We start from the raw sequence: 19708 nt of genomic DNA, 5'->3' as shown, positions 1-19708 counted from the left end.
AATGTAAACACTAACTATTTACAAAAATAATAAATTGCACAGCTGCCATTTTTATTATGAAAGATGTGTTATAAAGATATTTAACTATTATTTACAAATATTTACAAATTAATAAAAATTCACTGCTAAATAACATCAAACAGTACGAAACACAAGTCAAATGAACACACAACAAGTAGTAATGGACGAGGGTGACTGACCTTCGAAACATCAGTTGTCTGAATCTTCTACGCAGAAATGTAATTGGCGGGAAACCATTGTCAGCAGATGTCAAATTTAGTTTAAGAGTTCCTCGATAGGTTACAGCACTCGCCGGACATAGAAGTATAAATTAAAATAATAACAATAAAGTGTTTACGTAGTGTCCAGTAGTACTGGCCATACGAGCAATGGTCGTATTCTGTACTGGCCAGTACAGGTGGCCATTCGAGCAGCCAGGACATAGCGTAAAAAAATTAAAACCAAGCTGAGGCGGAAATGTCAGCGGGCAGTACAGCTGGCCATTCGAGCACCGAGGACAAACTATAAAATATTGCTTTCGAGTGCATAGGGTTAATAATAGACCAAAAATATTCTGTGAGAATGCGTGAGAGTGCTTCTTTGGTGTTTTTGTATGAGACAATGATGTGAAATGTGACTCATCATTACAGCTGGTAACTGTCAAAACTCCAAATTTTGTTTTTTTTTGTCCAGAAATATTGATCAGCTCTGTTCACACACTTAATTTGTTGATAAACTGATAAACACCGCTATTATTGATTGCTTATTCATTTTCACACCAACAAAACTCAAAAAACTTAAGTGGTAAATTTGGAGTATTTATTTTTTTTTATTGATATATAGATCAGGTTGTAGGGCAGTCTGAATAGGGTTGTTTGTGTTATAAAACAAATGGCATCAAGAGGTCTTGCTTTTAGGGGAGATGACGAAGTATTTGGATCACCAAATAATGGAAATTTTATGATGTGCCTGGAACTTATAGCCGAGTTTGATTCGTTTTTAAGAATAAGAATAAGAATAATTTATTTTCACTTCTTTTGTACATAATTTTTTTTAACAAAAATAAATACTTGTACAGTAAAAAGATTCTTAGAAAAAAAATTACAAAATGAAAACAATAAAAGAGAGCACTAGCTAGCACTAAGAATAATAGAGCATCATGCCAGGAATGACTACAAAAAAATCTTAATCACATTTACATTTAATGTAGGAGCTAAACAACAACAAAAAATATTAATAAGTACCAGAGAAATTATTGCATGTTACATACAAGTATTTATATTAAATCAAAAGTGAAAATTTAGGACCTCTAAGGTAAAAAACCTGTTTAGAGGCTCCATTGCTAAAATATAAATAACAAAGATAAGTATCAGCTCTCAGAGACATTAGACATATAATAAAAAGTAATCTTCTAGTGCTAAAACAAAAGATTTCATGAGTCTAAAAAGTTTATAAATTAAAGATAGCTTATACAACTTATATATAGCAATATATAAAAGAATCTAATTAACAGTTAAATAAAAAAAATTAACTTATTCAGAAAAAAACCTAAATACTACGTTTGTATATTTAAAAGAAAGTTTACATCTTCAAATTCCATAAGCCACTGTTTCAGACGTTTTAAGAAGGTATTCTTACCTTTTGATTGCTTTAAGAATGGGGGGATTTTATGATAAATTCTTGGAGCTATAAAGTTGAAAGTTTTTGTAAAAAAAGTGGTATTTGGTTTCAGTAACAATGAATGCTTGATTTGGATTTCTTAATATGCATTTGTAATTATTGTATTGTTGTGTGTGTCCACTTCTGTTATAAAATAGCTTTAAAACCTTATATATAAACAAATTTTTTAGAGGTAAAATATTAAGAGAACTAAATATTGGACGTGTTGTTTCATATTTACTCTTATTTGAAATCAGGCGTATAAAGAACTTTTGTATCATGTTAATTGGGTAAATATTTGAATCATAGGTACCGCACCAAAAGACCAAACCATACTCTATTCTGCTTTGAACTAACGAATAATAAAGCATTTTAAAAGTATTTTTATCACATATCCCTTTTAGAAAAAAGAAATACCTAATTGTATTGCTAAGTTTATTTTTTAGTGATGAGATATGTACTTTCCATTTTAACTCTTGATCCAGCAACATTCCAAGATATTTTATAGTGTTAACTCTCCCAACTTCCTTACATGCTTCATTACAAATTTTATTTTCACATAGACACTTAATACATTTATAAATTACTGGATTACTAAAATTAAACTCTTTTCTTAAACTAAATATCATATACTTTGTTTTGTCTACGTTTAATAACATGTGATTTTCTGAAAACCACCACTGAATTGCTTTAAGGTCAAAATTTATTTTATCTTCAACTGAATTTATATTTTTTTCTGTGTAACACAGGGCTGTATCATCAGCAAATGAAGTTAATTTCCCTTTAAATTTAGCATTGCAAAAATCATTAATGAATATTAGAAAAAGGATAGCACCTAGTACTGAGCCCTGTGGTACCCCTTGGTGAATAACCTTCATTTCACTTAAACAGTCCTCTATTTTCACACATTGTTTCCTATTTAGCAAATAACTTTCAAACCATTTGTAAATATTTCCTCTTATTCCAATTTTCAAAAGCTTATTCAACAAAATTTTATGATCAACAGTGTCGAAGGCCTTTCTTATGTCTAAAAATAACCTGCTGTATAATTTTCTGTATTTAAACCATTAAAAATTTCAGACAAAAAATTTAATAGGGCATCTTCTGTACTCAGTGAATCTCTGTAACCAAACTGGTTTTTACTAAAAAAACTTTATTCTATCTAAATAAGCAACTAATTTTTTCTTCATTATTTTCTCAAAAACTTTAGAAAAAGTTAAAAGTAAACTAATAGGACGATAATTACTACATAAATTTGCCTGTCCTCCCTTATGAATCGGTATTACAACTGCTTCTTTAAGTTTTTCTGGAAAAAGCCCTGTTTCAAAACTAAGATTTATTAAATAAGACAAAACATTAACTAATTTCAGATAGATGTTTTTAATCATAAAGGAACTTATCCCGTCATTTCCTGGAGATATACCATTTCTTAAAGATTTTATAACATTTATTACATCTTGTTCACTTACATAATCTACAAACATGGAGTTTAGTTGAAACTCGTTATTAAATATATTTTTAAAACATAAATTTTGAAAATTGTTGGGTTTCTCTCTGTTTAAATTTAGATTTTCAGTAATATTTAAAAAATAATTATTAAATTCACTTGCAATAGCTTTTTTGTCTTTAATAATTATTCCGTTATTAACAATTTCTGAACATTTCTCTTTTGATCTGCATTGACCCGTGATTTCATTTATAACTTTCCAAAGCTTATCTGAATTTCTATTACAGTTTATTAATTTATTTTTATAAAATGTATTTTTTAAATCCCTGATTTCTGTCCTAAGCTTATTTTTATATGTAACATAATAATTTTTTAGAGTTTCATTCTGTGGATGTTTTTTAAGATTTTTATAAAGTTTATTTCTAGTTTTGATTTTTATACAGATATAATTATTTATCCAAGGTTTTAACCTTTTAATGCTTCTCCTTGGAATAATTTGTTTTTTACTTTTATCTATACAATTTGTAAGAATTGTATGGAAAATATCAAAAGCAATAGAGGCATTCTCTTCACAATACACTTCAGTCCAGTCAACGTTATCAAGTAAGAGGTTCAGGTCTTTAATTTGTAACACCTTACTTACATAAACTACTACTCCACCAGCTCTGTACTCTTCATTGCAATTTATATTTAAGTTATAATTTTTAAAATCACACATTGAGAAATACAGAAACCCGGGTTAAGGAAGGTCACCATACCTTTCCTCAACAGTGTGTGAAGAATTAATTCAATTGATGGGTAAAAGTGTTCTTGACACAATCTTTAACAAAATGAAATAAATCAAAATCTTTTTCAGTCATTGCTGATTCCACTCCCGATTCTACCCATAGTGACCAGTTATTATTCATTTTAAGGTACCTGAATGAAAATGAACTTCCAGAACAAAGGTTTGTTGGTTTCCTGAAAAATCAAGGCCATACAGGCGCGCAGTTAGCTGAATCAGTACTTGACTTTTTAAATGTGTGCGGCTTAAATATTCAAAACTGCCGCGGCCAGTCATTTGACAATGCCTCAAATATGTCAGAAATTTATTCAGGCTTACAGGCGAGACCGAAATAAGTTATCTCTTTCATGTTTTATGTGCCTTGTTCAACCCATTCTTTGAAGTTCGTTGGATCTAGTACAGCAGAGTGCTGTCTTTTATCTAGGCAGGTTTTTTTCACTTATTACAATCGCTTAAAATTTTTTTTTCCCTCTACTCACAGATGGAATGTACTTGAGTCATATTTTAAACCACAGGATAAGAGCCTATTTCTTAAGTTAATGAGTATTACTAGACGGTCGGCGAGAAAAGAAGCCTGCAAAAGTTTAAACCAAGATTTTGAACCAATTACAAAGGCATTGAAAAGCATCCTTGAAAATGAAGAAGAGTGTGAGTGCGATTACCATGTACCAAGGGACTTTTGAACCAGCTCTTGACAAAATAAAGTACATTTATTTGGAGAGACACATTCCATCTACCATCCCTCCATCCATCTACATTTATGGCTACCTTTTGGGGAGATGCTTTACACGAGTTCAACGCTGTTAGTGAAAAAGTTCAATCCCTAAAAATTATAAATTAACAGTTGTAACTCTGCTCACTTATCGCTTTTGTCAGTGAGTTAAGAGAAACCTTCAATTTCTTTAAGTCTGAAGAGGAGAAGAAACTAAGGTCGATACAAGGCAATGGTGAACTTCAGGCAGAATGTAACATACATTGGCCAAGGAGATTGTGGAGAAGAAAGAAATTTTCTGACAAAAGTGATTCTTCTGATTCTGAAGAAAAGAAGACACAGGAAACATCGTGGATGACAAACTCAAAGAAAGCTATAAACTAATATTGAAAAACTTCTGTCTCAGTTAAACAAGAGAATTTCTATTTACAATGAATTTCTAAACAGATCATAGTAGAGTAGAGAATAGCATTAGCGTCAAAGATACAATACTAGATAATTAGAGAAAAAAGTCTTAGTTGAATTCAAAAAATTCTTCTTAGAATTGTAGTTGTCTTGTTCACTTTGAGTTGCAGAGTAACCTACAGAATGAGTCACACAGTGGATTGACTCTGCAACCCCAAGTGAACAGACAATTAAAATGCTCTCTACTACTTGACAAAGATTGAAGTGCAATCAAAAAATGTTTAATTACATGTACAATATGAGTACTTTTACGTGTTTTTTCAAATCAGTGGACCCTAGAAAGTAGTTTTCTAGGTAAGCTTGCTAATTTTTCTATTAACTAGTAACAACATTATTTAGAATAAAATATTTTTAAAATTTTGAATAATATAAATCAAGGGAAAAGAGCCAATGGTATCAAGATACCACTAAGAATTGAGGACTTGAGTATCTAATCAACCCATTTCTACACAAAAACATTACTAACTGTAGATAATATTTCAATATAATCATAACGTTTTCACAATAAATAAAAACATACCACTAGAGGAATCAGACACAGAGTTGCAGAACCAGACACAGCCAATCAGACGAGGCTTCAGTTTCTCCTGTTTCTCATTCCTTTCTGCCTCAAACTCCATCTGAAGGAATTTCAGCCTCGCTTTCATGGCTTCAGGGGACTGGAACAAAGTCATACAAGCTATTTAACCACTAGAAGGATCCCAAATTGCAGAACGAAACACAACCAATCAGACGAGGCTGAGTTAAGAGTACTGTTTGGCCTAAGAGTTAGTTTTGACCTCTGAACCTTGCAGACTCTCCCAAACCTCCACTCACCTTATCGTCTAGTTCATCCTGTCCCTCTTCATCACTGAGGTACCCGTGAGGCACAAACATATCATTGTCCTCCTCGTACTGCTCATCCTGGGACTCCTCATCCTCTGAACCTCGCAGACTCTCTCCATCTTCTGGCTCCTCCCATTCATCATCCGAGTCTATATCATACTCGAACATGGTCTGTCAACATGACAAACATAAACATTAAGGTAGAAAAAAGACATATTTAAGAATCTAGAATCATATTACAAAGAAATTTAGTTAAAAACCCAGTTGCCCCTTAGCAACTTTAATCTCAGTGATAACAAAATAAGTTTTATTTAATACTATATCCTAACTTTTTGTAGTTCTTTGAAGTAATAAACTGAAACTGTACAAATTCCTTGACAATTAATTGCAATATTAACACAATCTCTTAACAATTAAAAAAAAAAACCAATTCGTCCATGATTTTGTTCTTTGAAGACACAAAAAAAGGATCTGAGCAATATCATGATTAGTAATAAAACATCAATCCTGAACTCAAACAGTATATAGTGGTGTGAGATTATATTGCTTTACAAAACAAATTGAAAAAAGTCTCTCAAACTCTAGACTAACTCAACTTACTTGACCAAAAACGGGATTTTGGAGTTTACATGACATTGGAATGGCTATCCATTCTAAATCCTACCATGAGAGTAAACAACCTCAGATATATGATACAGTATATGTAACATTACGTCTTGGTTAATACAAGAACTTGTTTATAATGTTACTCGTCAAACTTCTGATTATCAATGGATGATTCTGAATCATACCATGAGAGTAACAACCTCAGATATATGATACAGTATATGTAACATTACGTCTTGGTTAATACAAGAACTTGTTTATAATGTTACTCGTCAAACTTCTGATTATCAATGGATGATTCTGAATCCTACCATGAGAGTAACAACCTCAGATATATGATACAGTATATGTAACATTACGTCTTGGTTAATACAAGAACTTGTTTATAATGTTACTCGTCAAACTTCTGATTATCAATGGATGATTCTGAATCCTACCATGAGAGTAACAACCTCAGATATATGATACAGTATATGTAACATTACGTCTTGGTTAATACAAGAACTTGTTTATAATGTTACTCGTCAAACTTCTGATTATCAATGGATGATTCTGAATCCTACCATGAGAGTAACAACCTCAGATATATGATACAGTATATGTAACATTACGTCTTGGTTAATACAAGAACTTGTTTATATGTTACATCGTCAAACTTCTGATTATCAATGGATGATTCTGAATCATACCATGAGAGTAACAACCTCAGATATATGAATACAAGTATATGTAACATTACGTCTTGGTTAATATCAAGAACTTGTTTATAATGTTACTCGTCAAACTTCTGATTATCAATGGATGATTCTGAATCATACCATGAGAGTAACAACCTCAGATATATGATACAGTATATGTAACATTACGTCTTGGTTAATACAAGAACTTGTTTATAATGTTACTCGTTCAAACTTCTGATTATCAATGGATGATTCTGAATCCTACCATGAGGAGTAACAACCTCAGATATATGATACAGTATATGTAACATTACGTCTTGGTTAATACAAGAACTTGTTTATAATGTTACTCGTCAAACTTCTGATTATCAATGGATGATTCTGAATCCTACCATGAGAGTAACAACCTCAGATATATGATACAGTATATGTAACATTACGTCTTGGTTAATACAAGAACTTGTTTATAATGTTTACTCGTCAAACTTCTGATTATCAATGGATGATTCTGAATCATACCATGAGAGTAACAACCTCAGATATATGATACAGTATATGTAACATTACGTCTTGGTTAATACAAGAACTTGTTTATAATGTTACTCGTCAAACTTCTGATTATCAATGGATGATTCTGAATCCTACCATGAGAGTAACAACCTCAGATATATGATACAGTATATGTAACATTACGTCTTGGTTAATACAAGAACTTGTTTATAATGTTACTCGTCAAACTTCTGATTATCAAATGGATGATTCTGAATCCTACCATGAGAGTAACAACCTCAGATATATGATACAGTATATGTAACATTACGTCTTGGTTAATACAAGAACTTGTTTATAATGTTACTCGTCAAACTTCTGATTATCAATGGATGATTCTGAATCCTACCATGAGAGTAACAACCTCAGATATATGATACAGTATATGTAAACATACGTCTTGGTTAATACAAGAACTTGTTTATAATGTTACTCGTCAAACTTCTGATTATCAATGGATGATTCTGAATCATACCATGAGAGTAACAACCTCAGATATATGATACAGTATATGTAAACATTACGTCTTGGTTAATACAAGAACTTGTTTATAATGTTACTCGTCAAACTTCTGATTATCAATGGATGATTTCTGAATCATACCATGAGAGTAACAACCTCAGATATATGATACAGTATATGTAACATTACGTCTTGGTTAATACAAGAACTTGTTTATAATGTTACTCGTCAAACTTCTGATTATCAATGGATGATTCTGAATCCTACCATGAGAGTAACAACCTCAGATATATGATACAGTATATGTAACATTACGTCTTGGTTAATACAAGAACTTGTTTATAATGTTACTCGTCAAACTTCTGATTATCAATGGATGATTCTGAATCCTACCATGAGAGTAACAACCTCAGATATATGATACAGTATATGTAAACATTACGTCTTGGTTAATACAAGAACTTGTTTATAATGTTACTCGTCAAACTTCTGATTATCAATGGATGATTCTGAATCATACCATGAGAGTAACAACCTCAGATATATGATACAGTATATGTAACATTACGTAAAGGGATATTTTTCTGTCCAATCGACCTACATACTGTAATGTCATCAGGTAACCAATCAATTGCTACATACAGTAGCTAAAAGAATGTATTTTTTCAACTAGATTTTGTTTCCATTATGAAAAAACAAACGGGTAACTAAGGTTAATGAACTTTTGCATACTCGTAGTCCAGTTTTCTCTTCACAAATACTATAAGAAAATGGCTTATCATAAGTGATTTTTTTTTTATTCTTACAAAATCTATCACAGAACAAACTTCAGTATTAAACCGGTTAAAATCACACAAGTTTTTAATTCAAACACTCACAAATTTCTAAACAGGAGCTCATGTCAATGGGTACAAAATACCTTTCTTAATCTAGCAGAAGGTTGGAATGAAGTATCAAGCCAAAAAGACGAATTAAACTTACAGCCAAGCCAATAATATTAGTTAAAAACTGCAACGAAACTCAAAAATATTTTAGAATACACTACTACAGTGACTGAGTTTATTAAATAACTATTCCCAATCGAGAAATCTTTGATTAGATTTCTACAGCAGCACCTACCTTATCCTGATTGAGAGGTGCTCTAGGTCTGATACATCCGCTCTTCTTGCGCCAAGTTCCCCAATATGGTGGCCTCCTGTTTTCATGGAACTGAAGAAGTTTTGCTCTGTGCCTCCTCTTCTCAGATTTTTTCCCAGTCTCTGCACTTTTCACTTCTATTTCTTCATTTGGTTTTTCAGACTCTAATAAACACACATTATTGTAAAAAAATTACATACAAAATAGTAAAATTATTTTGGATAGTAAAACTTGTTTTTGTTTGAAGATATTTAGTTACTGTCTCAGTATACCTACCCAACCCAGTTGTCTAATAACCTCTTGTACAGAGTGTTCTCCCAATATTCAAAAATGTTATTCTTTATAGTAAAAAAGCACAATTATTTCAAGTTATTTCAATCTGAACCAACCGAATCAAAATTAAGCACTACAGAAATAATTCTAAGAACTCATGCATCCATTAATTTTCTGTCATGTGATCCAGTAGGGAAATTATGGCTACGACCAGTAATGCAGTTCAATCACGATTTAAATTTACTCTGGATAGACTAAATCGTTCAAGATGTGCTCTGATACTGCTTTAGGTGTTCCTGTTGAATCATCAATCAAATTATGGTAAGATAAAATAACTATTAATCTAATTAAGTATAATATTTGTTTTCAGTTGATCCATCTAATCACTTACGAGTATCATCAATATGAAGCTAAATATTTAGAAAAGAGCCTCGTTTTGTTTGGTACAAGCGACCCAATGACAAATGACTCACCAACAATGATGACATCATCTTCAGTGTCATCGGGTGCTGGCCAGGTTGTGGTAGCCGAACCTCTTGTGTAGGAGGGGCTTCTCACCTCCTCCAGATACAATCTCTGCCCCACTCCATTGGCAGTACAGTCCACTACAGTCTCCAGCATTTGTTTTCGTTCCTTAGACAGTTGTACCCTTACCAGTGGTGCCAACCTCATGTCGTTCTTCACCTGGTTAGAGGGTTATATGTAAATCTTCGATATAAAGTTCTTAACAACTTTTTTATATACTGTACAAATTTTTAGCAGATGATCATCCCCTAATTTGTGTTTTCCTAAAAGTCTTAAACCCTATCGAATCCCGTATTATATATATATATATATATATATATATATATATATATATATATATATATTTTGTCCAACAACTTTAAAATTTGTGTAAAAATTATATTCTTCATTTACTTTTAAGATTGGATTACTAAGTTGCCTTTTAAGTTTATGGACAGAAACTTCATAAGCTTGACAAATCCCAGATTGTCTCAGTTATTTACATACAGACCAATAAAATTACTCTAAAAAATCTATATAAAATTTACAAACACTTAGAGCAAAAAGTAATAAAAAAACAAAAGGTCAGAGAATCAAATAAATAAATTATAACCTACAAACTGAAAAATAGGTAATTAATCAGGTATTTAAACAAATAAATTTGAAAGTGCCATTAGTAGCTAATAAAATTCTAGAGTAAAATTTTACCTCAAAAGGCTGAAAACTGGATTCAACTGGAGCACTTTCTTTAGTCTCATCAGCTACCTTTGTTTCGGATTTAACAAAGAAACTAGCAAATGCCTGGGCAGACTTGCGTTTTTCAGCCTCTTTTTGCTCTTCTTTCAACCTTTTCTCCTCTTTCTTCTTTTTTTCTTCCTCCTCCTTTTTTCTCCTTTCTTCTTCCTTTGCACGCTTCTCTTCTGCTTTCAACTGTTTTTCCTCCTCTTTTAGCCTTCTCTCTTCATTTTTCTGCCTGAAATAAATAAAGAATCTTTTATTAAACCTAGAAATAACTAAATGTATTACTTGTCTTTTGACATAACAATAACATAATAGTTAAACTCAATGTAATATTTATTTTATTCCAGAATATAATTCTGAACTTATTTGAACACTAAAATATATTCATAATAGATATATGTATAACATGAGGCAGCCTGTTAATGGAATAATTTTCAAATTTTTACCATCCAATGATCTACTGAAGTCATTTTAACTCAATTTGAAAAGTTTTATTTGTTCATTTTTATAGACTATTTACATGTTAAAGGTAATAAAATTAGTTTTTATTTTAACTTACACAATAATTTTATTATATCATATTAGGTTATGTTTACTTTTGAGCTGAAAACTTTACACACCTGCCTTATATTAATCACTTATTATATTCATGTTAAAATCAATATTATTTAAATATTATGTTATTAATGTTGCTAAGTTAAAATCATACCTTATATTAATGTTTTAAAGGAGGTTTCTTAAACATCGCCTAGACTTGACTTTGTGTATTCATGGATCTTTATCATTTTATTAGAAATAATAAATAAACACAAATCTTACTCAATTTCTGCCTGCTTCTTTTTCTCCCTTTCCTCTTTCTCTTTCTTCCTCTCCTCTTCTTTCTCTTGTTTCAACTTTTGTTTCTCTTCCTCTTTTTCCAGTTTTTGTCTCATCTTTTCCTCTCTTTCCTCAGCCTTCTTTTTCTCCTTTTCCTGAATAAAATTAAACAAACGAACTTTGTTACATACAGTATATAAACTAATACATTGTTCAGCCACTATACAAATAACACTGATTGATAACAATTTCAATTTTTAAAACAAAATTGACTGTAAAATTGAAGAGAGACTGGTATTTACCTTCCAATTTAATCAAATAATCATAAGCGTAATACAATTTAAAATATCTTTTTCATTAAGTAAAGAGATAGATTCATTTTACATAAAGTACTTCCTTCAATGTTGATTCACGGTGGGAACAAATACTTTCTGTAACTCTATCTTTATCGAACTTATATATATATTTGGTTTTATATCTCTCTGTGTATATACTTAGAGGAAGATTCCGATAAAAGTACGCATATTGTTAGGGTCAATAGAGGATGTGAATACAAACATTTATGTCCAATACAGATGGAGTCGCAAATGTTTCGTTCCTAAGAAAATTAAGAATTTTTGAAACGCCTCCTTGTAGGCAGAACTATAATTTCCTTTGTAATAGCATATAAAACAACCACACAATGTGAAGAAGAATGATGTAAAAAACTAACTACCCTTGTGTATTGGATAAAAAAATGTTTGTATTCACATCCACTAGCAACCCTGAAAATATGTGAACTTTGATCGGAATCACCCTGTATATATGTAAAGGAGTCTATATTTCAAATTATATTTTGTTGCAAAATTTTATATTCCTAAAGTTGATTTGGAATTTGGAATTTACAATCCACTATGAAATGAAGAAACTCTAGAAAGACTTATATGTAAAACTTTATCAAAAAAATATAACTATAGTTCAAATTTAATGACTCAAATTAACCACTTGCATTTGGCTCAATTATAAATTAAAATGTTCTAATGACTCACTTGTTTTAGGCGTTCTTTCTCCTTCTTTTTCTCCTCTTTTTCTTTAAACTTCATTAACTGCTTGGGAGTCATACTACGAGGAGTCGTCATAGGGCTTTTAAATGATTTTTTAGCCGAAGTTCCCGGAGTTGAAGCGGGTGTGTTGGGGACTGACGGAGTGTTGCTATTTGTCAGGGACTCGTTTGTAGATGAAGGTGACGACAATGAATTATCTAGAGAAGATTGAGAAGATAATCTTGGAAGACTGGAGTTCAAATCATCTTGTTTTGACTTCTCTGACTCTGAGTCACACTTTTCTGAAGAAGATGCTATTTCATTGATCTGTACAGCCTCGTCCTCTGTATGGGATGTTGGATTATCAGGTTTGTCTAGAGTATTCTTTTGTTCACTTTTCTTTGAAACATCTTGAGTTATTTTGTCAGTTGAACTATCATCAACACATTCTGTAGATTGTTTGTCATTGATTTTTTCAGCTTTATCTTTACAATTATTAACATTCTTTTTCTTTGTTGCTGTTGTTTCCTCATTATCATTTTCCTCTACTAACTCATTTTCTAAACGTTCATCACTTTTATCATTGCTCTCTTTTACCGTCTTTTCTTCTGATTTCTTGATTGATTCCGTGTTTTGTCCAGCTCCTTTACTGCCCTCTTTAATTGTTTGGTTCTGTTTACTGATTTCTTCTGTTTTAATTTCATCTTTGTATTTTGGCACAGTAGGCTGGACCGACTTTTCTTTGTCATCATTTCTTTTACATGGTGAATCACTAAGATCAATCTAAAAACAAATACATATGTAATAAAGAATAATGTAATGGAAAATTAAAATGTCCAAACTTTTTCATATTATTAGTCCTTAATTTCGTTTGTCACAAAAATTATAATAAATTATAGTAGTGTATCGCTAAAATTGTGAATCCCACCAATAGTATATAAAATACGATATAAATAAACGGTTTGAAAGTATTAAAAAATATGGCCTTTTTGTACAGGCCATATCTTCAAAAACAAATGTGAACCTCGTAATGATTTATAACAATTATCTGTATTAAATTTAACCCAATTTGAATAATGTCTCCTAATAATACTGCATGATTTCTAATAATATTTTTAAAGCCGAAAGATATCATTTGTAAGATATTGATAGTAATAAATCAGTCCTTATTTGACAAGTTACTTATCCTTTAACAAAAACCGAAGCAACAAGGATCAAATTTAGAAACCACTAATATCCCTGTTATCTCTGATATGTTTTATTTTTTAGTTTTTTTTTTAACATGATGTAAATGCACCTTACAGTAATTTAGAAAGTATTTAATCTATAAACAAGATTTGTAATACATACTGTACCAAGACTTGAGAATAACATAAATATAAATGTACATAACAATATTAATAACATCTGTTTATTATATATATTAACAATACTGTAGATTAATATTAAATGCATTGTAATGAGGTGTTATATTAGGAACACTATTTTGCCAGAATTTAGAATATCAATGCAATTTGTGTCTTAAAATATTGGATAACCGCAAATATTCATCATATGTGTATACTAATTATAGTTAGATTGCTGCAGGTATAATATGCCGAAATTCCTAAAAGTGTAGCATGTTTTTTTTTATATTCAAGGGAGAAATCACACAAAAATTGTTTTTATTCAGTTAATTTTAAAGCTGAATGGTGACTTAATAAGTTGTACTAACTTAACACTTTTAGCCCCGGCGTCCGATATATCGGACAGAGGTGGTCTAGCTAAAATGCCCAACGTCCGATATACCGGACGTCTCGAGAATTTAATGTAGCTGGCTAATAATATGTCCAAATGCCATCAGTTTCGGTATAGTAGTCGGTGAAGAAACGGGCTACACGCAAAAACAATAAACCTTTCAATTGGCATCGTATTTCGTCGTCGTTGAGCGTAGTTTATTTGTCGATGTCAGCTGTCAGACGACTTCAGTTGCATTGTTGTTGTAAGCTGACTTATAATCTCAATTAGTTTGCATGATTGAAAGCAGTTGTTTTTCGTGTGATTTATATTGTATTATTAGTAAAAAACCATGAGTAAACGTCGTAGAGAAAAGTTACCATTGAGTGAAAACACTGATAAACACTATTATTGGTACTTTGGGATTATACCGACCATACCCAGACATGAATCGTTATTTGACATTTTGCTTCTACTGATTACTAGATTAGCGTAGAACAATATTTCGTCAATATAAAACAGGAATCGTCTTATCGCAAACCCCTCCCCATCCTCAGACAGAGGTCAAAGTCGAGCGGTCTAGTAGATAACGTGATTGCAGAGTCTCGGCGCCCGTTCAGCTGCTGCGTCGCTTTGTTGTACTTCCGTGTTTTACCTCTACATTTCTCCAAACACAAAAATTCAATAAAAACAAACATGATCAAACTAAAACTAAACTCTTTATTGAAAAAACACTAAAAACTTGTTTTTATTCTTGATCACATTCCGCCACCCAAAATGCGAGTGTCATGCCTTCGCGCTGATGTCAAAGAAAGAAAAACATCCCTCGAGATAGTACCTATCAGTAAAATATCAAATTCTAGAAGATCTGATCAGAAATATAAATTGAATTCTAATGAAAAGGCAATTATGTACCGTGCAAATCATGTGATGCCGCGTGGCCTGTCGTAATCGGGATTCTTGAGAAAGTTAAGATGACAGCGACAAAAATACCGATCACAATGCCTGGAAATGCTTGTAAGTTTGTAATTTTGTAATTAAAGAGTTGTTTTTTTCTTTCTATCATGTTTGTTTCTATAAATTTATATTTTTGTGTTCTTCATTCTGGTGTGGTCGGTATAATCCCAAAGTACCCTATTATTAGTGGTGAATGTGCTATTTTTGAAGACAATGAATTGAGTTGTTTATATAAAATGTATATATTGTAAATATTATTTCTTTTACTTTTTTGAAAAATTAAACAAGTTTTAGTCTTACAAACCTTACAATTAGTTTGTGTTATTTTACAATTGTTATTATTTCAAAAGTGCAAAAACAAATATACATATCTGTATACTTCTACTGACGTGTATGTGGAAATATATGAAGAAGTGCTTATGCAGCAATACAATTAATTGGATATATCTCCTGCATTTATCAAGGAAAGTTCTTCAAATTTTGTGTGTAGTAAGAAATATGTGTACAACAAAATTGCTTCATTTTTCAGGGGCTACAATTTTTTTTTCTACCGTTTATGTATATCCAAACTATAAAAAATAAAAAATTGTTTATGTATAAATACGCTAAAAAAAACAAATCATTCTGTAAAAGTACTTTTTAACTATTACATCTAAGAGTACACTTATTTGTGAACAATTTAAAACAAAAACCTAAAAATTATCTTCAAAAATAAGAAAACTAGATGTATTTTCCCTCAATTCTGCACTACGGTCCCTTATCGCCATGGGCTTTCTGGCAAGTCCATGGAAAAATGGCTGGGGTTAAAAGGGTTAAATGTAATAATTGTAAGTTTATATCATATCCCAACTGGTGCTGCTTTTTTCAGAAATTCAAAGGAGCTGTTACAAATCTAGCAAAATACAAATTATAAATAGGCTATACGATCAATAATAGATTTTACCACTAAATTTTACTGCTTTTTAATATAACTTAAATGTGTTAGTAAAATTTAACCATGCAAATTAGAGCATTGTTGTACTCAATTATTTATTTTATTCTTTATAATCAAACCCGCATCTTACATTTTGGCAGCAATAAACAAAAGAAGAGCGTTTTCAAAGCTCTTGTGTACAATGCTCAGTTCTGCCATTATCAAACTAACATTAATAAATAAAATAAATACTCACAAAATCTACGATTTCATTCTTAGTATTTGAAGTTTCTTTGCTCTTTTTATCATTTCCTTTTGGTCCTGTTACACCTCCTTTCTTTCCACTTCCTTTACCTTTTTGACTAGAATCAGTCTTGTTTTTTTTAGCAGAATTACTTGGTGTAGTGCTTTTTCTACCCCTCTTTTTAGCCACTGGCGTTTTAGGGGCTACAGACTTTTCAGTTTCAGGCGACTTTTCAACTTGAACTAACACACTGTCCTTGTTTCCATTTTCTTGCTTAGCACTTTCAGTCTTTAAGTCACTGGTTTCCTTATCCACACCACCACTACTTATGACCTTTGCTTTCTTCTCCAACGGTGAGACATGGTTCTCCTTAATATCTCCTGGCTCACATCTACTGACATCATTATCTGACTCGGTTTCAGTTGCTTTTCTTTTCCGCTGAGGAGGAGTGTCTGCTACAGGATTCTTGACGCCAGGACTCAATATTTGAAAAGGTAATCTCGCTGAAAAATACACAAAATTACTTCTTCCATGAAACATTAATTTTTTTTATACTAATGCTAATGTCTTGTTCCAATATGAAATAATTACCGATTAAAAATGTGACCTTCTTTAATTTGTGTTTGAAAATAAAATACTGTATTTCTATTTTGAAAGGACGATTTTAGAAGCATGCTTACTCAAGTTAGAATTTGAAATGCATTTATTATTTTTAATTTTTGTTTTTTGCTTTAATGCAGTGATTCACAAGATTAAAGATGCCATTTGGAAAATTTTTATTAAAAACTCCCAATTTTGAAAAACACAATCAAATCAAAAAGTGCTTGGAAACAAACAAAATATTTCTAATGAAATCTTTTCAAAGCCTTTATTATGCAACTGTTTTAATTATGAAGAAAATAGCAGAGAAAGGTGTATTTTTTATTTTTCCCTGAAGACTCATGTGTAAAACCTATATGTATAAAAAAATGTACGGTATATTAAGTTAAAGTATTGTACAATCTGACCAAAGGTTTACACTAAGCAATAGGTTGTGTATCGGCATATTGTTGTCTGTACACATGCCATCACTGTTAGAAAAAAATGCTATAGAACTTTCATAAAGTTATTGTGGAGACCACTTTTGCACATTAATGCAAATTTTGATCTTAAGTCATATTAACAACATAAGATCAATGATAATATAATGTGTTTTGTTACAGCCTAACTATAGTAGTTAGATCAACAGCTGCTTTCTGAACAATTATACATCAACATCTTTAGTACACTCTCTTAACCCTTAAAAGACCATTGATGATATGTATACTCACAGTACAATAATTAATTTAAAATCGATGGCTGATCCCCAGAAATATAAAACTGATAGCATAAAATTATATGCAGCTTTAAAAAAATAAAAACTCAAGCAACTTCAAATGTTTTTATTTTTTTTAACTTGCATGCACACACACACAACACTTAATACAAACCTTGTTTTAGTTTCTTCTTCTGTTGTTCTGCTGAGCTTTGTTTCATTTCCTCAGCTTTGTTTCTGAAACACAATGCCAAAAATATATGTAATTTAGATCTAAAATCATAACAGAAAACATGAAATTTGTCATACAGTACTGTATATCATCAACATGGAGAAAAACATGAGACGCTTAATTTTGAAGAAAAATACAGTTACCTGAATTTTTTCTGTTAAAGTACATGTAATGCTTTTAATGATTTTTTACTTTATTTATATAATTAAAATCAAAGTTCCATATTCTTATTTATTTTGTTTCCCACAATATCGCCTGTCTTGATAGTTTAAAGCATGCATTAGTCTTAAGGATACCACAGTCAACATACAATATACAAATTATTCATTCATGTCCTTATGAATAACAGACTGGCATAAGGGAGTGTGTATTATTAATTTACAATACACTTTGATAAACAAAGAAGGGAGGCAGAAAAAATAACCATTGGGTGTATTAATATAAAGATTAATGGTTCTGTCAGGTTTGTAAATTCTTCAAGTGAATAAAATCTTTTTAGAATCCATTCTTAGATTTTCCTCTTGAAACACTTCTGTCCACTGATTTATCTTCAGATGGTATGCAAGGACGTAGCCAGCGAGGGGGTCCAGGAAGACCCCCCAAATTTTCAATAATCTTTTTAGTAAACGATTATTGTTTAAATAATTCAGTATTACTGACATGTACTGCTGAAAGTTCGTTCTCAACAAAGAAACGGACCCAGAACTTTTTAAAGAACAAAATGGGTCCTTACTCCCTCTCCACTACGGGAAATAATCAGTTGTCTGGACACCTCTCTCCAAAATTTTTTCCTGGCTACATTCTTGATGGTATGGAAGAATGCTGAAGAGTTTGGTTCCTGCGTAGCTTGGCTTCCTCTCATACAGTGCAAGTATAAGTTGGTAGAGTACAGTTAGCGACATTTCAGTTGCTATTAGCATATATGTCTCCTTATCTTCTGATGTTCTGCAAGACAGCATAGAAGATCACCTCTGACACAATATTTTTAGATCTTTCAGGCTTTACTGCAAGAACCCATTGGATCCAGACCTGCCGATGTTTTCACTGCTTTTTTAAGTATTTAAAAACGTTGGGGAGATTTTTAATAGTTTTCCCATATTACATTTTAGATGTGATTCAAAAAGTGAGAAATAAGTGGTTTTTGCTGCGTCCAGGCTGCTCACTTTTTACTCTCTTCCAAACGTACATAGGCTACTACAGAACTTTTGACAGAGTTGGTCATTATGTGCGTCCAGGTAAGATTGTGATCAATCATAATTCCCAGATAGTTAGCTTCATTTTTCCATTAATTCAGTGTCTGGCAAGATGGGCACAACTACATTTGCTCTTCGGAGGTTCAGTTGGTGGGGTTTACATTTATTTTAATACTAGAGACCAATTAATAGGTCTATAGGTAATTTTTTATTTCTTACTTTTTAAGGAATACCTGACTGTTTTACTAAAATATAAAAAATCGAAGTTGACCCAGTAATTGATGAGAATTACCAAATACATATTTTAGACCTTTTTAGCATGCATTTTAATTTTACAGTTAGAAAACTTTTTCAAATTACTTAATGGCAAGTTTTTATAATTTTACTACTTGAAGAAGTTATTATAAATAATCTTTTTTTATTCATATGTCTACACTTTAGAAGCGTAAATCAGTTATGAAATTTACCATTCATCTG

General features: G+C 31.3%; 1 protein-coding gene across 1 annotated transcript in view; it reads right to left on the bottom strand.

Moving 5' to 3' along the window:
• The window catches only part of LOC124366797 (chromatin assembly factor 1 subunit A-like), a 51506-nt gene that overhangs the window by 26334 nt on the left and 5464 nt on the right, over positions 1-19708 (bottom strand). The window contains exons 2-10 of the mRNA XM_046823399.1: positions 17982-18043; positions 16525-17015; positions 12689-13465; positions 11664-11815; positions 10812-11076; positions 10073-10283; positions 9309-9490; positions 5884-6063; positions 5588-5726 (exon numbers count right to left, since the gene is read on the bottom strand). Of these exons, the coding sequence (XP_046679355.1) occupies positions 5588-5726; positions 5884-6063; positions 9309-9490; positions 10073-10283; positions 10812-11076; positions 11664-11815; positions 12689-13465; positions 16525-17015; positions 17982-18027 (2443 nt within the window). The 5' untranslated portion in view covers positions 18028-18043. The remainder of the gene's footprint in view (positions 1-5587; positions 5727-5883; positions 6064-9308; positions 9491-10072; positions 10284-10811; positions 11077-11663; positions 11816-12688; positions 13466-16524; positions 17016-17981; positions 18044-19708) is intronic.

Source organism: Homalodisca vitripennis, chromosome 7, assembly GCF_021130785.1.
Source record: "Homalodisca vitripennis isolate AUS2020 chromosome 7, UT_GWSS_2.1, whole genome shotgun sequence".
Taxonomy (NCBI): Eukaryota; Metazoa; Arthropoda; class Insecta; order Hemiptera; family Cicadellidae; genus Homalodisca; species Homalodisca vitripennis.
Note: the sequence above shows the minus strand (reverse complement) of the source record. Positions and strands in the feature narration are given on the sequence as shown.